The following is a 21,155-nucleotide window of genomic DNA, read 5'->3' as shown; positions in this document are numbered from 1 at the left end:
TGCTGTAATATCTTAAGATGTGAACTGTCATCTGTAGCTTTTTTGTTTCGTTGTTTTTTTTGTAACACAAGCACGGAGTATAACACTGGCATGCTTGCACAATGTGGTATGTTCAAATCATGCAGTAGACTACCTGAGATAAACTCATGCTGAAAGAAGCTCCCTGTAACATCAGTGCTATTATGGATGTTGAGCTATAACTTTGGAAAATATTAAACTGTTTTTCCAAAGCATAATTATTATTTTTAAAGGTGGCTATAGTTATCTAGGGTCCTTACCTGAGTGATAGGCTTGATAATGATTCCTGTTTTGAAGCACAATATAGATATTTTTGTAGTATCTATTATGTAGTAAAAGATCAACTGGTAGACTTGCTTTTTTAATCTTTACAGAGGGAAATGAATGAAGAAAAGAAGTGCTAAGTAACTCTGTCTGTTTTTTCTGTTGAGATCAAGGTCTGCCATTCATAAACAACAATGTTGCCTAATGACCAGAAGATTGTCTGGGAGGTTAGGAATGACTGTGATCATCTTTCTCTTCTACTGACATGTTATTTAACCTTTAGGAAGTTAGTTTATGTCAGTGCATTTTTATTTGTGAAACAGTGATTTTTTTTTTTTGTTGTTGTTGAACCTAATAATTTGAGGTGTATATTTTGTTTTTCTTCAGGCACTTGTAAAACTCTTCTCAGGACGTAAACCCATGTTATACAGTTTCCAGACATCTTTACCACGATTGCCAGTTCCAGCTGTTAAAGACACAGTCAACAGGGTGTGTACACTCATTAATTTATTTTCTTCAGTAACGTTGAATCCATACTTAGATGCCCTTGTGGGTTTTTTTGCCATGTCTTATAAAAGCATTGCATGGTGATATCAATACGGTGTAATGGATTAAAATTTCAGCATAGAAATTAAAATAAAGTCTATGACAAACCACTGAAACTGATGACAATTTGAAGCTGGTGTAATTCATATTGAATGATGTGATGTCTGTTGATGGAAGACTATGCAATGAAGTGTGATTTCCAGGGCTTTTGAAACATACCAATTTTGTTATCTTGTTATCAGCTTGAACATATCATGTGTGTTTTATGACACAAAACCTTATAGCAAAGTGTGTAAGTAGGACAGTATGTCACAGAAACTGAAGGTTTTATTTTTAGAGATGAAAAAAATCTCTGCCTGTTAGTGAAGCAGTATGTCTTCCCCTTTTGAGTAGAAAAATGTAGCTTTAGAAAAGCAACCTCTTCCACTTGTCATTTGCTGACAAGTGTCTGGAAGAATATTTCATTTTTGTAGTTTGCAGGCAGATGTTTAGAAGAGTGTATACTCTTATTTTAACAACATGGTATTTGCAACCTTATGAACTGAGTCTGGATAATCTTTGTCTACTATTCAAATGCTTTGTGTAGGAATGGCAAGAAGCTATATATTAGTTACTATACTGGTGCTGATTCTTTTCTTGTATTCTAGTATCTGGAATCAGTTCGGCCACTTATGAATGATGAAGAGTTCAGAAGAATGGAGGGTCTTGCCAAAGATTTTGCATTTAATTTGGGACCAAGGCTTCAGTGGTATTTGAAGCTAAAATCCTGGTGGGCCACAAATTATGTGAGTAGATAAACAGGAGGCTCAATTTACATAACTTAATTTGTTCCCTGTTGCCTTTTTTGGCTTAACTTTCATTCTTTCTTAAATGTAAAAGGCAGCAATTGAAACTGCTTAATATTTTTGCAAAGTGCATCGAAGACCACCTGATTTGCACAGAAATAATTTGTGTGGTTTGGTAAACAAACAGTGTGGTGAATGGCACTTGAAAGAATGAATCTCATTTTGTGTTTGTTATTCTGGAGCAGATGATTTAGCTTTTGCTGTTATGATTGGGTTTGAGGTCTGTTTATTTGCTTGTTAAGCTTGATAACTCAACAATGGGCCTGGCTACCCAGGTAGTTTAGAAGAGTGATTTAGGACAACTTTTTTCTATAGAACAGCTAAAGCACATGGAAGAGAAATAAAGAATTGTAACAATATGGTTGTTTTTTTACCAAAACAAAAACCCAAACCCCAACATCATAGTGAGAACTGTAATATAATTCCTTCCTGATACATTATGTAACATCTAGGTGTACACAGTAGCCCAAGTGGAGCTGCAGTGTCCTGGCAAAGGCTGCAAAACATTCAGATCTGGTATATTTTAAATATTATCTGAGGATGATGACTTCTTCAGAAGCTTATCAGAGAGCTACAGCTGAAATTAATTTAATTCTCTCACCCCTTTTTTGCTGTTTTCCCTGAAGGTTAACACAAATTAGGATTTTTTGTTTGTCTTTTTTTAGTAGGGGGGAAAGCTAGCAGTTTCCTTCCTGCTTCTGTATGGAATGTTGTGTTGTGGAGTCATTAATACAGAAGACACAAAGTGTGGAAATTATGAGATTTTACTGCTTTTGTTTTCCTTCCTGCTACAGGTTAGTGATTGGTGGGAAGAATATATCTATCTTAGAGGACGTGGACCAATTATGGTTAATAGTAACTATTTTGCAATGGTAAGTAAATACTGTAAACAGTTTATGTGTCTGAGAAGCACTGTAAAATTTCTGCCAGGTATCTTATTTCACACAGAATCACAGAATCAACCAGGTTGGAAGAGACCTCAGGGATCATCGAGTCCAACCGTTGCCCTGGCACCACCCTGTCAACTAGATCATGGCACTAAGTGCCATATCTTTGTTTAGAAATCCATTGCCACTGAGTATGTGACCTCTGTTTTTCTTTCTTCTGATATAACCTGCAGCCAATATCTTCAAGTACAGTGTTATCTTAATAATAAACTTAGCACATCTGCACTTAGGCAAACTCATGCAGTAATGACTTATACAGTTTTGTGCTTACTGTAACAAGCAATCTTTCAAAAGGTCCATGTAAAACTTCATAGGTAACACAATTCAACAAGGTGTGTGCTCATATTCTCAAATGTCTGTACAGGAAGTAAAATTTTAAAAGACCCTAAAATTAAAAGTAAAAAGAGGAAATATGGTAGTCTTGGATTCAAGTTTTAAATAGCATTGTCTCTTCTACTGGGATGATTAACAGCTATCATGCATGTTTTAGGACTGATGCTGTTTAATGAGATTGTGACTGTTGAAGAAATTGAAGTTTCAAGTCATCAACTCACTGCACTAGTAGTGCACTTCATATGTGTTAGAGCCTTTTCTATATGGATCAGAATAAACTTTAAGAATGTGAATGAGAAGTACTACCAGTATTTTTTTTTTTTTTAAATGTAGTCTGGTTATTATTAACTTATGATTCTTATGTGCTTTACAGGACTTCCTTTATTTATCTCCCACAACCCTGCAGGCAGCTAGAGCTGGTAATGTTATACATGCCATCCTGCTCTATCGGAAAAAATTGGACAGACAAGAAATCAAGCCAGTATGTATATCAGTTTAAATGGCTTTTGATCTTTTTCCAGCATAGTCTGTAAAAAGTTGATCAGTTTTCAGAATGAGGAGAGGAATTGTCAGAGCTACATGCAAGATGTAATTAAATTTGTGGTCCCAAATATCTTGGTTGCCACTTGAATTGCACACGGGCAGAAACCTACCGACTATCAAAAATACAGGATTCTGTCATGTCAACTAATTGCACTATTTGAAATTAACATATGTATGTGCCCAAAAGACAAACAGCGGCTTGTACTTGCATATGTTAAGTATTCTGTATAACAGATGTTATTGGTATGTGCTAAGCACGTAATGGTACTTTTGAGCTACTGAAGTCTGAAAAGTCTGTGGTATCATGTAGTGTTGAGTACAAGGGGTGGTTGGGACAAAGGACTGGACCTTGAGGCCAAGAATGGGCCAGTGGCAGCCTAAGTATAGATGATGATAAAATCCTGTGTTGCACTAATTTCTAGGTAGCAAAGATAGGCAAGGTGAATCCCATTCTGAGTTTCTGTTCTGTCCAGTGGCTGTGTGTTGTAGCGAACAAATACTGTGGAAACAAGTTAGTAGTTTTGTTGAAGGTCATGGCAGGGATGTGGTTAGTTGTATGTAACTACAAGTCTGAGAAATGTGAGCTTTTGTTCCTACACAACCAGAAATAGCCTTAAAAGAAGAAATTAAGGGGTAATGCATGCTGCATTTGTAGGTTTTGCATTTGAACTGGCTGTTGAGAGCTCTTTGGGTTGCAAATGCTAGCTAGCTTCAGCCCTTCCTCCTGAAGGGTGAACTTTTGGTAGGAGGGGAAAAAATGCAGCTACTGGAATGTCAGTGGAATCTTTCACATGTAGTTCAAGGAAAGACAATAAACTCGGGTGGGGGGGGGGCGGCGGAAACACTGAGTTGATATATTATAACTCTTACTGTTTTACAGCCTGTCTTTTAACCAGATCTTGTTTTTTCTTTCCTTTTTAATTTGCTATTTGTATATGCAAAATCCCATTTTAATGTACATTTGCGGCACAGATTCTTCTGATGGGATCTACTGTTCCACTCTGCTCAGCTCAGTGGGAACGGATGTTTAATACCTCCCGTATCCCAGGAGAGGAATCAGGTAAGCAGGGCTAGCCAAGGAGAATAAACGTCTTAATGGAATTCAGTTTTGGGGGTATTTTCTGCTAAAATACTAGTTTTCCACATAAGGATCTGACAGACACAAGGACACACCAATACTGTGTTCCGATACTCAGGAAGTAATGAAGTGCTATAGAGTGCATAGACTTTTTTCCTTTTAGGGTGATTTTGAAACTTCTTCAGTGTTTTTTGTCACTTCCTTTACTTAAATTAAAAACTAGCTTCAAGAAACTGTTGTCTGCCCTGTGTTTTTAATTTATGAATAACCTTTACTTTTCTCCATTCTACTCTTTCAGGATCCTTTGATATCCGTGTTTTTATCTTTGTAAAAGTTGTGTTCTCTTACCTCAACCATTTAAAAATCTTTTGCTTGCTTGACTTTCCCTTTTTCCTTTCAGCTTATGACTCACAAAACATCCCAATGTGGTGTTGTCAGTATCAACGTACGTTCAACACTAGCTGTTGACGTGGTTTGGGGGCAAGTACAGTCTTAGTCCTGTCAAGGTTTTCAGCACCACTGTTACCTTGACCTTTTGTATGCACTGTAAGACATCAGCTAAGTGAAATCACCTGTAATAAGAACTGTGTCCAAAACTTTCTCTGTAACACATTAAGAAAATAGATACTCTGAGTTTTGTTAGTTCTCACCCTGCCCTAACTTCCTGCAATGGTCTGATTATCCTATGCTATGAGTAACTAAGTTTTCACATTTTAATGTTGAATAGAGTGGCGTACCTGTTGACTTACAGCAGGGTAATTTTTACCTGTCCCTTCAATTTCTGATTATTGCGGGAGACTAAGGATATATTTACATGATCACAAGCAATCATTTTAGCGGAGTCAAAAAAATAATTGTATCTGTATGTGACAATTCATATACACTTTCTCACTGGAGGTGTACATATGCTCTCGTTGCATGCATTCATTAACACTGCCTATAGACGTAAAAGCATTTCGTTTTTGTCAATGGCAAACCTTTGATAAATTGTTTGTTGTTGTATCTCAGCATTAAAATATCATTTTTTTTGATGGTCAATACATCATCCAAGATCTTGAGGCTGATTCTTTTCCATACGGTGTTATTTTTCTAAAGGTAATGTATCCCTAAAGGTTCATTATGGGTTTCTACCCATGGTAGCCCTCAAAGATCTTCCATCAGCTTGTCCTAAATTTTCCAGGCTCAAGCTGTTTTTTATGATCTTACTATTAAAGTGGCTTTTTTTTTTTCCCCTCAGTTTTGTCACTGTAAAAGGAGGCAGATTGCATGTAGAAATACTAACATTTGTAGTCAACGGGTGGAAGAAAACATTGCTGTCCATTTTTCTCGTTCTTTGAGAGGCAAACTAATAATTTCACAGCAGATTTGAGTGAAGACTTCTGTTGTTGTTGTGCTTTGTACAAAACCTTAAACTATATCTAGATTTCTCTGATCTGGTTATATGCTGAAGAGCCTCTTAGAACTGAGTTCACATGTTTATCCAACACAGCATCATTGTGGCAGCATCAGAATGAAATACAGCATTTGGCAGGGTTATCCTGACAGTCATGATTAGTGCAGAAGACAATCACTAGGAATTGGAACGCAAGGGGTTATTGGTTAGTCATCTCCATAGGGAATGTACGTATGGGCTGTCACTTGAAGACAGGATATATTTTTTAACTTATCTTTGAGATCTGTAACTCACTCTTACGTTTCAAGCTGCCTTTGAGCGTATTAGTCCAACTCAACTGCAGAATAAAAAACATAAAAGAGTTTCTAAACAGACACAAGGATGTGCCCCCTCTTCCCTGCTGGAGGTCTAACATTTGCTGTACTGTATGAAGTTGGTTAAGGGGCAAAGTGGCATTGGCTAATGGATAAAGCAGTAAGTGCATGTGCCAGATAAGGATTTTACTCTCAGTTCTGCTGCTGGCCTTTGGTAGATTATTGAGGAATTATTTCCCAGCTGTGCCTCACCATCTTCTATCTGCAAAATGGAAAAAAACATATCCCTGATGTGATTACTCCCTGATCATGAGCTAGTAGTTTGAGTAGACTAGCAAGTCTTAAAATCTCTGTTAGGCAACTGTAGTGTATGAGCTATTGTTATTTAGAATTCTTGAAGTACTGAAAGTGCTACCCTTGGTCCTTCCATGTCCTCAATAAAATAAAAGGTATGAACTGTTTGCATTTAGCTTTGGATTTGGGGTTTTCTTAGTCTGAAATTAGTTTTGTACAAAAGTGTAGAAGTGGCCCATTCTAACTATAACACGTGATTAAAATACGTCCTGTATATCTTAATGGTTCTACTCCGTTTCTCCTGCTTAGTCTTTCAAATTAAAGTACAGTCAGCATCATAAAATTACCTTATTTTCCTCCTAAGTACTTCACAATTCCTATTTTAGTTTTTCAGTTTTTCATTGTTTCTATTCTTTTGAAGGAAAAACAACTTTTATCATTCTGTATGTGGATAAGTGAGTTAAAAGATGTTTTTCCCAGATTCTCATGAGTAGCTTGATTTCTTGCCCCCTGATTTCCATTGTATTTTATGTATGTTACAGTTCCTAAAGGAGCAGCATATTTAAAAAAAAAAAATAAAAAGATTCTGTGGCATGTCTTTATGTTAATTGGTGGTAAAATCTTAATGAATATTGTACCCTGTCAGTTAAGCAGTTGTTTAATCTTCATGTCTTTTAACAAAACACACTATGGAGTGAACCACTTCTTTTAAGCAGGGAAGAGCCTTTATATCTTTCCATTCCCATTTTTTTAATAGGAAACCCATGCAGCATGTTACATGCATCTTCAGTTGTACATAAATGACTTCTTGGACTGGCAAGAAAAAAGAAAGGATTTTTTTTGTATTACAACAAATCTGTACTCCAGGTGCATACATGTGTATTTAGGTGCCTAATTAAGGTGTCTGAAAGGTAATTGCCAGGGCTTGATAACTGTTGCAAAGTCAGTTGTTGATGTAGATAAGTGATGATCTCACTTTTGCTTTTTACACTCAGGAGGTTATCTTTTTTGTATGCACACATCATGCACATGAGACAAATACTTGGGGGGTACTGACTCAGGCTGGGATTATAGAAAAAGTTACCTCATAAGCTGATTGCTTTGCTACTGCTTTTCCCCCTCTGTGGGGTTTCTCCTCAGTTCACAACCCATTGTATTAATGTACTTGACTGTTGGAGTGATGCTTTTGCCAATCCTAGCACTTTTATCACAGGCATCCTATCTTTGGCAGAAATGCAAAGTGGATAGCCAAAGGCATGATTAGCATAAAACTGCTTCTGATCAGTAGATGGAGCATACCTACCAAAATTTTATGGATAGCTGAGAGCACCCAAAGTATAGAACTCTTTCCTGAAGCAAAGTTTCTCAGATCTCTCAGAATGATGACTTTTAGGTTCAGCCCTCATTTTTTGACATCATCTTTCTTTACTATTTCAGTAATGAGTCTTTTCAGATTCATAGGAATATAACAGTTCTTTGGGGTAGTGAAGGAATTCAATCAACAGTTTTCATCAGTTGAGGGCTTTTCCTGGCTGCTGTATAAACCTCATCTTTAGTTTGATACAATGCCTTCATGACTAAGTTCAGGCTTATCCCAATTAAGCTATATAAATAATAAAGTGAGGAAAAATTTGTGGCCTAGGTTTCTGCTTCACTGAATTCCATAACACTATGCTTTTTGGCCATAGATGGAATACTCACTCTGCATCTGCAGAGTGAATGTGAATAAAAATGTGAAATACATGTGAACAAAAGCTTATGGTACTAAATATAGGCTCTCTTAAGACTCCCCATAGATTGTATTGTGAGTTGTCTAGCACTTGAATGCAGATGATTTAAAAGTACCTTTCCTCAGACTTATCTAGTGTGTTCTTTGGCTGACTGCTTAATCAGACTACATTACTAGTGCTCACTTTTCAGGTACAGAAATACAGATTTAGTTGCTTAATATTGGCCTCCAGTGTCGAAACTGGTGGTGCTATATATGCAAATAATTACAAATTGGGTATTTGACTGTTTCATGCAGGAGTCTTTGTGCTGAAATAACATGGGGGAGTGGTTTATTCCACACTATTTATTACTTTGTTAAAATAAATAAGCTGTGGCTAACTGATAGTGCATGCAGTAGGCATTTGATGTTATTTAGTGCATTAGTGTTTTGACACTTTAGCTTTGTTTTCACGTAACTGATTGCAATTCTAGATACTCTCCAGCATGTGAAAGACAGCAAACACATTGTTGTGTATCATAAGGGCCGTTACTTCAAAGTGTGGCTGTACCATGATGGTAGACTGTTGAAACCCCGAGAAATTGAACAGCAGATGCAAAGAATTCTTGACGATAATTCAGAGCCTCAGGCTGGTGAAGAGAAACTGGCAGCTCTTACTGCAGGAGACAGGTATGGTGGTTATTATTTTTTAAATTAATTTTAATATTTATAAATAGTTGCATAACATACTAATTGAATATTGACTTTGGAATTTTAAAACAGTCTGCAGTCAGTTGATTATACCTTGATCACTGATTTTGTATATTGCTAACATGTAACAGCTCTTCAGTCATTTGTAACGACATGGAGTAAAAAGTAATTTTGCAGTGGCAACCCTGTATACAGATTAACCGTACTTAGCTGGGGAAGTTTGGTTTAATCGTAGTTATCATAAGAGCAGAAGCTTTAAAATATTACATATATTGAACTACTTGAGTTTTAGATCTGCTATGGGTCTCACTGGCATTTTAAAGTATATCTTAAAAATTGAGAATGTGAATTCGGTAACTTACTCCATATTCATGACTTGAACCTACAAAATAGAGCATTATGTACTCAGTTGGTTCTAGGTGCAAGATCGTTGAATTGTGACAAACTTAGTTCAATCTGTCGTTTTTTCTAGACAAGGGAGAGAAAAAGCAGTGGATTTTAATATACTTTCTTGGTAGGAGTCCTTCCTTTTTCTCACTTTCTGCCTTAAAATAAACTGAAACTTTTTTCATCGTGAAAACCACACATTTATAAATAAACATGGTGCAGCCATATAGAAATCATATTGTTCAGGACTTCTTTAACTTCATATCTGTTTCAGGCATTTACGATGAAACTTTTTGATAATTGTCCAGACTTTTAGATTTAGATGTTACAACAATGGATATTAATATCTGTTGATTGTTTTCATTGTTATTATTATTTTCTTTTTCCATATAATAAATACTTTCTTTTGTTCAGTTACAAACATAGATGATCTGTGCCATACGTACTGCATGCTGCGGAAATGTTTAATTTCCGAGGATTAAGATTTGTCCATGTGTGATGATATGTTGAACTGGTTCCTAGGATTACATTGTATGTGTATTTTTATAGCTTTGCACTGCTAATATAGTTTAAATGCAATGAAAGTAGTTGCTTCAAATTTGATAAAAGTAGGACGAATGCCTCGTAGTGATCTTAAGGGTGATGAAACATTGACAAATTCATGTAATCTGGCTATAAACCAAATTCTTTTTGCAGAGTACCATGGGCTAAAGCTCGACAGGCTTATTTTAGTCGTGGAAAGAACAAACAGTCCTTAGATGCTGTTGAAAAAGCAGCATTTTTTGTGACATTGGATGACATCGAGCAAGGGTACAGGAAAGAAGATCCAGTGAGGTCACTGGATGCATATGCAAAATCCTTAATACACGGCAGATGTTATGACAGGTACAGTATTGACTCTGTGGAAAATACCTTCTCTCCTTTAGAATTTCACTAATTCACATGGCTAATACATATGAATTAGTGACTTATAACCTGATAATTTCATAGAGTCACAGAATGGTCTGGGTTGGAAGGGACCTTCAAAGATCATCTAGTCCACACTCCTTGACATGGGCAGGGACATCTTTCACTACATCAGGTTGTTCAAAGTGCAGTCCAACCTGACTTTGAACACATCCACAACTTTTCTGGGCAACCAGTTCCAGTGTTTCACCACCCTCATAGTTAAAAAATTTCTCCCTTATGATGAATCTAAATCTGCCCTCTTTCAATTTATAACCATTACCTCTTGTCCTGTCACTACAGGCCATGGTAAAAAGTCTTTCTCAGTCTTTCTTATTAAGCCCTCTTTATATATTGAAGGGCCGCAAGAAGGTGTCCCAGAGCCTTCTCTTCTCCAGACTGAACAACCCTAACTCTCGGCTTGTCTTCCTGGGAGAGGTGTTCCAGCCCTCTGACCATTTTCATGGCCCTCCTCTGGACCTGCTCTAACAGGTCCATGTCTTTCTTGTACTGAGGACCTCAGAGCTGGATGCAGTACTCCAGGTGTGGTCTCATGAGCGCAGAGTAGAGGGTGAGAATCTCCTCCCCTTGACCTGCCAGGCACACTGCTTCTTATGCAGTGCAGGATGTGATTGGCTTTCTGGGCTGCAAGCACACATTGCTGGCTCATGTCCAATTTTTCATCCACCAGTACCCCAAGTCCTTCTCTGCAGGGCTGCTCTCAATCCCTTCATCCACCAGTCTGTTGATACTGGGGATTGCCCTGACCCGGGTGCAGGACCTTGCACTTGGCCTTGTTGAACTTCATGAGGTTCACCTCATTGAACTTCATAAGGTTCAAATTTATGTCTATTTATTTAAATGAACTATTATTTTTTTTTAAAAAGCCAAGAGCTAGTGCATTTGAATGTGAATTTTTGAGAGATGAAGTTACAGTATAAAAATGCTTTTGAAATGTACAAACCCATAAGGAAATCTCAATTTCTTTTGTAGGTGGTTTGATAAAACATTCACTCTTATAGTATTCAAAAATGGCAGAATGGGTTTGAATGCAGAGCACTCTTGGGCAGATGCTCCTACTCTTGGACACCTGTGGGAGGTAGGTGTTTAATACAAGTAGTTAATGCAGAAGGTAATGTGATATGGTCCATGCAACAGTCCTGAAAATCAGCAGTTACCCTTGCATTCATGTTGCTGATGAGTGATTATGGGCCTGTGTCTACAGCAACTGTAGAATTTAAAAAACACCCCTTGCTTAAAAGAAAAGGTTGCTGTCCGTTAAAGACCTTATTGCATTTTAATGAGCATAGAAGTCTTCATAGAAAAGTCATACAGCTCCCCATCTAACTTGTTTATAATATTCTAAATCAACAGATTGTTGCCTCTTTGATATGACATTGTATTTTGTGTATATACATGCTCCTGAAGCACTTAAGCTTTCTTGTGCTATAAAAATCCCACACTTACCTTCAAAATTTAAAGAAATGGTACAGAGTTTTACTTTTCGTCTAAGCCATTGTTTGATGAGCTGCAGATTGATATGCTGTTTGAATTACCTCTTGTATTTATTTGCAATGAAAGAAATCATTTTTTGTCAAGTTTGTTCATCATAAGCTTAATTTATTACTTGAAATCGTATTTTCTTCTCCTTCTTTTTTGAAGCTTAAACCCATAAACAGCTACATGACTCAATCACTCAAAACTATTCATAAACATTACTAATTCTGATTTCATTATCTGTTTTTGCAAATGGGTCTCAGGTCTGACTGGTGTTCCAATTAATTTCCTGATTTTGTTATATGAGCATTTCCATGTGTGTAAGAACAAAAAATCCTCATTGCATTCTCTAACCAGGGAAGAAAGAAGGTGAAACTGATTTGAGATTGACTTGACAGTGCAGTTTAGACTAGCTCAATGGAAAAGAGTTGCTTTGTTTTCTTTTAATGAATGATGTTATATGCTTTAGTTCATATCTCTATACTTACTATTAGTTGGTTCATTTTCTGCTAAGAATTAAGATGACTAAAATAAAGCAAGTAGGATTTCATTTCCTAAAAAGTTATCTGTTGTTAGCTCTTTATAGATTGTCTATTTTTAGAATTGTATGGCTTAAGCTTTATTTCATAGTTGGCATTTTCTGACCACTAAGTGAGAAAATGAAATTTAAAGAAGAGATTAGAGATATATATGTAGAACATGCAATAGATTTTTGTCAAGCTTTCTTTTTCCATATTGAGCAGATTCAAATCTATTGATAATTCTGTAATTTTTAATATATTTTTTTTTTTTACATTGAGGGTGTTTGAAACCTTCTAAGACAGAGCCTTTTTTATCTGTTGTTCAAGTTGTATTGTTCATCTTGGAAACATTCTACTTCTTCACCCAAGAGCTCTAGTGCACATATAAAATAAACTGCAATTTTGAGTGGAATGAAAATCTTAAAAATGCTTAAATTCTTGCAGGGATATGCACTGAGTCTGAAATAAACTGTTTCTTGATGAACAAGTTTTGACAGATAAAAAAACTTACAGAAATTCTCTAGAACCTAAATTGAACAAAGGTTGTGAAATCTAAGACTCTAAGACTGACTTTTTTATTACTAGTAATAAAAATTAAGTAATTACTAGTAAGTTTGAGGTGGGTTTTTAATTGAAACTTTTTGATTAATTCAGTAGCATCTGACAAAATGCACCAGTATAATTGAAGAGGTGTTTGTGCATACCTGGTATTCTTCCAACTCAGAACGCAGGTAAAAATGCGTTAAAATAAGAGGTAAAACAGAAGGCTTCACTTCCAGCTGTTTTAAGCATTTGGAAATTGATTATATATTGTATTTAACTATGTATTGAAAATGGGTTATATTGATTTTGCAATGAAATCCTAATTCCACAGCAATATGTAATGTGTTGCAATTCTGAAGAAGTATTGTTCTTTGCAGAATGCAATGGCAACTGAGTATCTTGAACTGGGCTATTCAGAAGATGGGCATTGCAAAGGAGATACCAATCAAAATATTCCTATTCCTACCAAACTACAGTGGGAAATTCCAGAAGAAGTAAGTACGGAACAGCTAGCTGTTTGAAAAAGAAGCTCCTCTTTTCCTGAGCAGTCAAATCATTTAAGTAATTACTGATAACCTTATAAATCAACTTCAAATTCCTTTGAGTCCTGTAAGATGTGTATTTCATGTGTGGGCATTACTCAGTTTACTTAAAAAGGTATCAGGGGTTTTTAACATCACTCTTTAAAAATTCTGTCCAGGAAATCCCGACTTTTTACTAGAAACTTTCTTGGTTGGCAACATGTCAAAAATAAGTGGCCACCTATTTTAAATAGTAACTGTATTAAAATGAAAGTTAAGTTGGCTGAGGTTCCATTACCATTGTCACAACAAATGCTCTTGTGTAATAGTTCTTTGAGATTAGCTATCTTTTTTGTGTTCAAAAGTCTGTATACATGTCTAATAAGGTTTGATTTTTTTGCCTGAGTTCGAGACAAACTGCCGTCACCTATTTGGATTTTAATTTTGGATAAAAAGGTAATGGTTGGTGATATATTTAATCAAGCATGTATGGCAGATTGGAAGCCACACAACTATTGCCATTCTATCTCTGTGGGTCATTCTTTTATGTTCTAGTGATCTGAACAGTCTTAATGCTGGTGGTTTTTTAAAGTGTAATTTTTGGACTCCAGATGTGTATTGACTTAAAACTTATTTTTTATTAGCTTTTTGAATTTTAACTTTCTGACAAAGATGGCTCCTCCTCATTCTCCAAAGGGAGATTATTTAGATAATGATGTTCCTGGCATGCCTAAAGGCAGTATTTCTGATTTATCAATTAAAAATTCTTGCACTTTTTCAACAGTTCTCTGAAGTGCCATTGAATGCATGCATATGCACATATATACATATAGATATTTATTTATTTATGTTTTTATTTTAGTGTCAAGAAGTGATTGAGAGGTCTCTGAGCACTGCCATGGCTCTGGCAGATGATGTGGATTTTCATTCATTTTTCTTTGATGCTTTTGGGAAGGGACTAATAAAGAAGGCAAAAACCAGCCCTGATGCCTTTGTGCAACTTGCCCTGCAGCTTGCTCACTATCGGGTAAGAAGAACAGACTGTTTCTGGCGTATAGAATCTCATTAAATTGAATGTAGCTTGTTTGTGATTAAAACGTGTGACTGTGTAAAGTACTTTAGAGTGATCTTGCACTGCTTGTGCAAGGTTATTAAAGACATTCAATGGAAATTGGTACAAACCCTAAACAGATTACTAGCTGGAAATTAATTGTCCAAAGGTTGGCGTGTTGACACAAGTGCAAATTTTTCTCTTCTGCTTAGTTGGTCTGTCCCTAGGCATTTTGGACTTGAAAGAAGTAGATATGAAACTTCTAATAGCTGTGTTTAGGTTAGAACACTGTTTAGGTTAGAACACTGTTTAACTTATCTTTTATTTTGGAGTCACCCTTAATTCAGTAGTCATGGACAGTCCCTAACCTGATTAACAGAAATGCCTGCCTGTGTTTCCTTCTTTTAGTTCTCCTTTCTATAATGTGCTTTCAGAAAATACCAGTGTAGCAACATGCATGTTTTTCATTTTCCTTTCTAGTTGTCACTGTTGAGATACTGTTCTACTTTTTTTTTTTTTTTTTTTTTTTTTTAAGTAATTCCAAATGGTGGTTCAAAGCGTCCAGATTTCCTGGCTGCTATCACCACTTAGTCTTTCTTACCATTCGTTAGCTACATGGCAAATAGTTTAATTATCCACCTACCCCTTTTCTTTTGAGAACCCATCCTCTTAATCTAAAACTGAACAGACTTTCACAATCTGTTCTGATGTATATTTTAGACAGGTAGAGTTGCTAATGTCTTAGATGATAAACTTCTATAATTTGACAACTCTTAATCTGTAGATTGTGCACATCTACAGGAAATACAGAAGCCACACTTCCTGGATTTTGCAGACTGTTTTCAGTTCTCACATTCTTTAAAATCCCCACACTGGCATGCATCTCCATGCTATTAAACTTTTAATTGAAAATACTTTAAAGGATGTTACAGTTTTCTTGATTACTTACCACAGCTGTGTTAATTAAGAAGCCACTGAACTTTCAAATAGGTTTTTGATAGCCTTTAAATTGCCTTTTGTTATAACTGAAGAAGACTGAATAGAAAACGCAGAGGGTAGTCCTTGCTAGTTTGGTTGTTCTATTAGCATTTATCAAATCCTGCTACTAATCTTATTTTTGCCTTTACTGTCTTTAGGTAAGACTGCTAATGGTGAGCTACTAAAAACTTAATGTTGAGTCTAATTTGTGGAGTGATTCATGTCCTGTGTGCTTACCTTGAACTACTGATTAAGAAACAGGGGCTAAGTCTGGCTAAACCTTTAAGTTCTTATTTTTCCCTTTTCAAGGACATGGGAAAATTTTCTTTAACATATGAAGCCTCTATGACACGCTTGTTCAGAGAAGGCAGGACCGAAACTGTTCGTTCGTGTACTGTTGAATCATGTAATTTCGTTCAAACCATGGAAGACCCAACTGAAGGTGTAAGTTCACGGTGTTGTTGCCTTATACAATCCGTAAGGCACGTGAGATATCACTAGATAGTTTTTAAATACTTAGAGTGATACCTTTTGTTTTTTTAGGAATGAAGTGCAGCATAAGGTAATTGTCTACATTTTCTGTCAATATGGCAGAAATTCAAGGCTATACCGAAAGAGAATGGCAGTAGCTTAGCCAAATATGCCATTTCTCACAGTTCCTGAACTCCAGAAAACTGAGATGACTTGTGAAATTTTTGTGACTTGTAAAACTCAAACATAGAGTTGTAGAACAAGTAATCTCATACGAGTTAGGCTTTCCTTTCTGATAGGGAAGCAAGTATTATTCACAGGAAACAAGGAATTGCTCTTACGTGTTGATTTCAGTGGGCTTTTTAATCTTTCTTGTGACGTTCTGATTAGCAAACAGAGGAAGCATGGTCTAGGGGAACATTTATTGGTTTGGAAAACCTGAACAATACTGGTTAAAATGTTTGCTGTCAAAACGGCAGGGTGGAGGATGGTCATCTTGAGGGCTGTGTGTTCTTTTAATCCACTGCTGGTCACAGTTTTCACAGATGCAGTTGATGAAATAAATCATTACATTTGCAGGTTTTGCTAAGCTGAAGGGGATTTCCAGTTCTTCAGAATCAATACAAATTTGACCTGAAAAAGAGGATTTTGTTAAATAGGAATGTACTCAAGATATTGCATCCAGGCATGCATAACAGCTGCATGGGTATAAGTTCTAATGAAAAAGATCTAGGACTATAATAATCAGTAACTGAACCCTGACATAGCACATACAGTGCTATGCCATTGGGAAAAATGGAGCCCTCACTTTAGTTAGTCTTGCCTTTTGTTTTTAGTAGTCTTTTGTCTCTGCAGTTTTTTCTAGTACAGCATTAACTGGGGTGGCATGTCCAGTTGTCGACACCCCACTTAAGAGTCTAAAGGAAAGCAAGAAGGATGTTTAGAAACCTCTGAAGAGGATCTGTGAGGAGAGTTTGAACTTAATTATTCTTGGCTAGTCTGAAGAAGAGAGAACACTGTGGAAGAGGTAGGGAGACAGGTTGTGATCAAGAGGATAAAAAGGTTGATGCAGAGATAATAGGATCAATCTGTTCTCTGTCTCAAGAAGTAATGGACTTAAATATCAGAAAGAAACACATTAAGGAAACAATTCCTGCTAGTAAGGATAATGAGTAAGGAGGGAAGTAGTGATAAGCCTGAAACAAATTATTTGGGGAGGTTGTTTTTTTCACTTTTAAAATCTTTAAAAGGAATGGTCCTTCAGGAAAGAGTTTTAGTTGATCAGATCTTAGGGCAGAGAAGTCTAAGCAGATGAACAGTTGACATTCTTTTTAGCCCCATGATTCCATGAATAAATGTTACAGCAAGAAAACAGATGCGCAGAGAAAGAGAGAAACTTTTTTCTCCCCCTTCTTTCTGGAAGTTCTATGTAGGTAAAATCCCCCTGAGTTTTTCAATATGCTGTGCTGGGAGCTGTGATCACACCAGTACAAGTCTGGAAATCCAGCTATGTCAACATATCATACATAACTGTATGGCACAGCTACTGTACAGCTACCCTGTGTGTAGAAAGTAATTTTGACGTAGTCCTAATGTCAGAACTAACTGCTATTACAGCTCTGTGGTAAACATCTGCATTTTTGTTAAAGGAATAAGGTAGCCTCATACATGGAAAGATTATATATAAAGCAGACTTCATTCTGCTCACTTTTTTTTTTTTTAATGGTCACTACAGACATGATTCTTTTTCAGACTTGTGGATTCATTACTGCCTTTCATCTGCAAAGATCAGCCACAGAGTAGAGGAGCCTTGCCTTCATAATGCAATTTTTAGTTTGTTATGAAGATTATATTATATGCAATTATATATTATTTTAAAAAGAGTCATCTGCCTTTACTGATTGCTTTGACTTTTCTCTGGGTTTTTCCTTAGAATTTTTCCTGGGCACTTCTATCCTCCATGGACTATCCATATAAAGATTTACTCCTGAATGCCAATAATAGGCATACTTAGCATGAGTACAAGTGATTTATTACTTTCTCATGCTGGAGGCAAGCAGGCTGCTCACTGTGTCCCAAATAAGTGGTGTAAAATGCAGTGATGCTGGAGGTAACTGACAGGTTGCCATATACTCAGTGTGTTGCATTCCACATTATAAAATCTTAACATAATGGCTACCTAAGTGTTTTGAACAGACACTTTTTTTCAGCCCTTGAAACATTCATACAGTGTTCGTAGAATGATAGAATATCTCAAGTTGGAAGGGACCCATAAGGATCATCAAGTCCAACTCCCTGCTTCTTGCAGGACTACCTAAAACTAAACCGTATGACTAAGAGCATTATCCAGATGCTCCTTGAGCTGGGACAGTCTTGGTGCCCTGACCGCTTCCCTGGGGAGCCTGTTCCAGTGATGACCACCCTCTCAGTGAAGAACCTTTTCCTAATGACCAATCTGAACTTCCCCTAATGCAGCTTCATTCCATTTCCTCGTGTCGTGTGGCTGGTCACCAGAGAGAGGACATCACCACCTCCCCCTTCCGCTGCATCTCTTGAGGAAGTTGTAGACTGTGATGAGGTCGGCCCCCAGCATTCTCTAAGCTGAACAAACCAAGTGACCTCAGCTGCTCTTCATAAGTCTTGCCCTCAAGACCGTTCACCATCTTGGTCGTTGTCCTCTGGACACACTTTAATAGTTTGATGTCCTTCTTATATTGAGGCACTCAAAACTGCACACAGTACTCGAGGTGGGACCGCACCAGTGCAGTGTAGAGTGGGACAGTCAGCTCCCTCAACCAGCTAGCTATGCTGTGCTTGATGTACCCCAGGACACAGTTGGCCCTTTTGGCGCCAGGGCACACTGACTTATATTCAACTTGCCATTGACCCAAGTCCGCAGATTTTTGTGAGGCTGGTCTCCAGCCTCTCATCCCCCAGTTTGTACGTATAATGAGGATTACACCGTCCCAGGTGCAGAATTCAGCACTTGCCCTTGTTAAATTTCATGCGGTTGGTGACTGCCCAGCTCTCTAGTCTATCGAGATCTCTCTGTAAGGCCTCTCTACCCTCGAGGGAGTCCACAGCTCCTCATAGTTTAGCATCATCAGCAAACTTATTTAATGTACATTTGACTCCTGCATCCAGACCATTTATAAAAACATTAAAGAGCACTGGCCCTAAAATTGAGCCTGGGGGAATCCCACTGTAACTGGCTGAGAATCTGATGTAACCCCATTTATCATAACTCTTTGAGCCTGACCTGTCAGCCAATTGTTCACCCAATGTATTACGGACTTGTCTAGGTCTATGCTGGACGTTTTGTCCAGAGGGATGCTGTGAGAGACAGTTATCAAAAGCTTTGCTAAAATCCAAAAAAACCCACATCTACTGGCTTCTCTTGGCCAATTAGGTGTGTGACCTTGTCATACAAAGAAATTAAGTTAGGTAAACAGGACTTTCACCTCATGAACCCACATTGGCTGTGACTGACTGCATTGTGTCTCAATTGTTTTTCAGTAACTCCCAAAATGACCATCTCCATAGTTTTACCAGGCACTGAACTGAGACTGACAGGCCTGTAATTACCAGGGTCTTCCTTTTTACCCTTCTTGAAAACTGGGACAACATTTGCCAGCTGCCAGTTGACTGGGACCTCTCCAAATTCCCAAAACCACTGAAAAATAATGGGGAGAGGTCCCACGATAACATTGGCCAGCTCTTTTAGTACTCCGGGATGAATCCCAGGAGGCCCCGTGGACTTACGTGCCTTGAGATGGACTAGCAAGTCTCAAACAAGTTCAGAGTGAGATGGGAGTTTATCATCCTCCTAGTCACAGTCTTCCAACACAGGGCTCCAGGGGTTCCAGGGCCAATCATCAGTGTTAAAGACAGAAGCGAAGAAGGCATTGAATGTCTCTGCTTTGTCTATGTCCCTATTTATGAGGAGCCCTTTTTGTCATCCTTCATAGTACTGGCCAGCTTGAACTCTAATTGAGCTTTGGCCATACAAATTTTCTCCTTACAGTGGCAAACAGCATCTCTGTAGTCTTCTGTTTTGCCTGTCCTTGCTTCCAATGTCCATACCCATTCTTTTCCTCTTAAGTTCTAGAAGAAGATCCCTGTTCAGCCAAGCAGACCTTCTGCTGTGCTTGCTTGACTTCTGACTCTTGGGAATTGCCTGCTCCTGAGTTCTTCAGAGAAGGCTTTTAAAAAATGACTGGCATTCATGGACCCCAATACCTTCAGTGTTGTCAGTTTGCCTTCTAAAATGGCTGTTGCAGTTACAGGTTTTCTTAACTTATGTTGAGATTTGCTCTCTAGAAACTAAATGTACAATAATGTAGTAAACTTGAGTTGTAATCATGTTTGATTCTTCAGTTAGATCACTCTTAAAATACAAATTTGTTTTCATTATGCACTGTTTATAGCAGGTAATAGTTGACACTTGCTAATATTTGAAATTGAATACATGAGGTTGAAAAGCTAGAGGATACTAGTATTTAGTGTTAGTTGCATGCATTGTCTTGTACTTGACCCTTAAGTGCTTTAGGCTTGAAACCCATTGCTGTAACTTAGTTTCTGCACTTCCATCCTCAACACAGTTCACTTAACTGATTTTTCTTCATCTTTTCGTTGTTAGACCGAAAATAAGCTTAAGTTATTCCATCTTGCTGCTGCCAAACATCAGCTCTTATATCGTCTCGCCATGACTGGTGCTGGCATTGATCGCCATCTGTTCTGCCTTTATGTCGTGTCCAAGTACCTTGCTGTAGATTCTCCTTTCCTTAAGGAAGTAAGTGACTTTTATTGATAACTATTAATTACAGTAAATAATCCTTTGTTTACTTAGTATTTTGTGGTATTTGCTTACATACTTGTAGAACTCTGGTTTTCTTAAGAAAAAAAGTAAGAGTTTAGCTAGCATTGCTTAACATCTGCTGGTAGATTACAAGTTAGTTTCATTTTGCTTTGTGTATACATTTATTAATAGACCTATAGTAATGCTTTCTGTGAGCTCTGTAGTATAATACATGCTATTAAGGATTGCAAGAAAGACATAGCCAGTAATAAAAAAATAATTTTTGGTTGCTTGTGGTTTTTATGTATTTTCAAGTCAGCACAACAGAGGCTGTGTTTTTTCTCTCCAGAATGTTGTTTTGGAACTGTGACAAAATCACTTTCTATTTATTACCATGACAAATGCCTTATTACTTAAACTAGATTTTAAGGTTGGATTTTATAAAAGTA

At 37.2% G+C, this 21,155-nt stretch overlaps 1 protein-coding gene across 12 annotated transcripts in view; it reads left to right on the top strand.

Moving 5' to 3' along the window:
* LOC137662068 (carnitine O-palmitoyltransferase 1, liver isoform-like) overlaps window positions 1–21,155 on the top strand; it is a 63,353-nt gene that overhangs the window by 16,829 nt on the left and 25,369 nt on the right. For all 12 annotated transcript variants that reach the window (XR_011047944.1, XR_011047945.1, XR_011047943.1 and 9 more), the window contains 12 exons: window positions 670–771; window positions 1,476–1,613; window positions 2,468–2,545; window positions 3,327–3,434; window positions 4,469–4,556; window positions 8,778–8,973; window positions 10,078–10,266; window positions 11,320–11,425; window positions 13,265–13,381; window positions 14,271–14,435; window positions 15,747–15,881; window positions 20,548–20,700. Coding sequence is in view for 9 of the 12 variants with exons in the window: in XM_068398021.1 (XP_068254122.1) it covers window positions 670–771; window positions 1,476–1,613; window positions 2,468–2,545; window positions 3,327–3,434; window positions 4,469–4,556; window positions 8,778–8,973; window positions 10,078–10,266; window positions 11,320–11,425; window positions 13,265–13,381; window positions 14,271–14,435; window positions 15,747–15,881; window positions 20,548–20,700 (1,575 nt within the window). In the remaining 3 variants the exon portion in view is untranslated. The remainder of the gene's footprint in view (window positions 1–669; window positions 772–1,475; window positions 1,614–2,467; window positions 2,546–3,326; window positions 3,435–4,468; window positions 4,557–8,777; window positions 8,974–10,077; window positions 10,267–11,319; window positions 11,426–13,264; window positions 13,382–14,270; window positions 14,436–15,746; window positions 15,882–20,547; window positions 20,701–21,155) is intronic.

The sequence above is a fragment of the Nyctibius grandis genome, chromosome 4, assembly GCF_013368605.1.
Source record: "Nyctibius grandis isolate bNycGra1 chromosome 4, bNycGra1.pri, whole genome shotgun sequence".
Lineage (NCBI taxonomy): Eukaryota > Metazoa > Chordata > Aves > Nyctibiiformes > Nyctibiidae > Nyctibius > Nyctibius grandis.
This window is presented reverse-complemented; position numbering and strand designations above follow the sequence as displayed.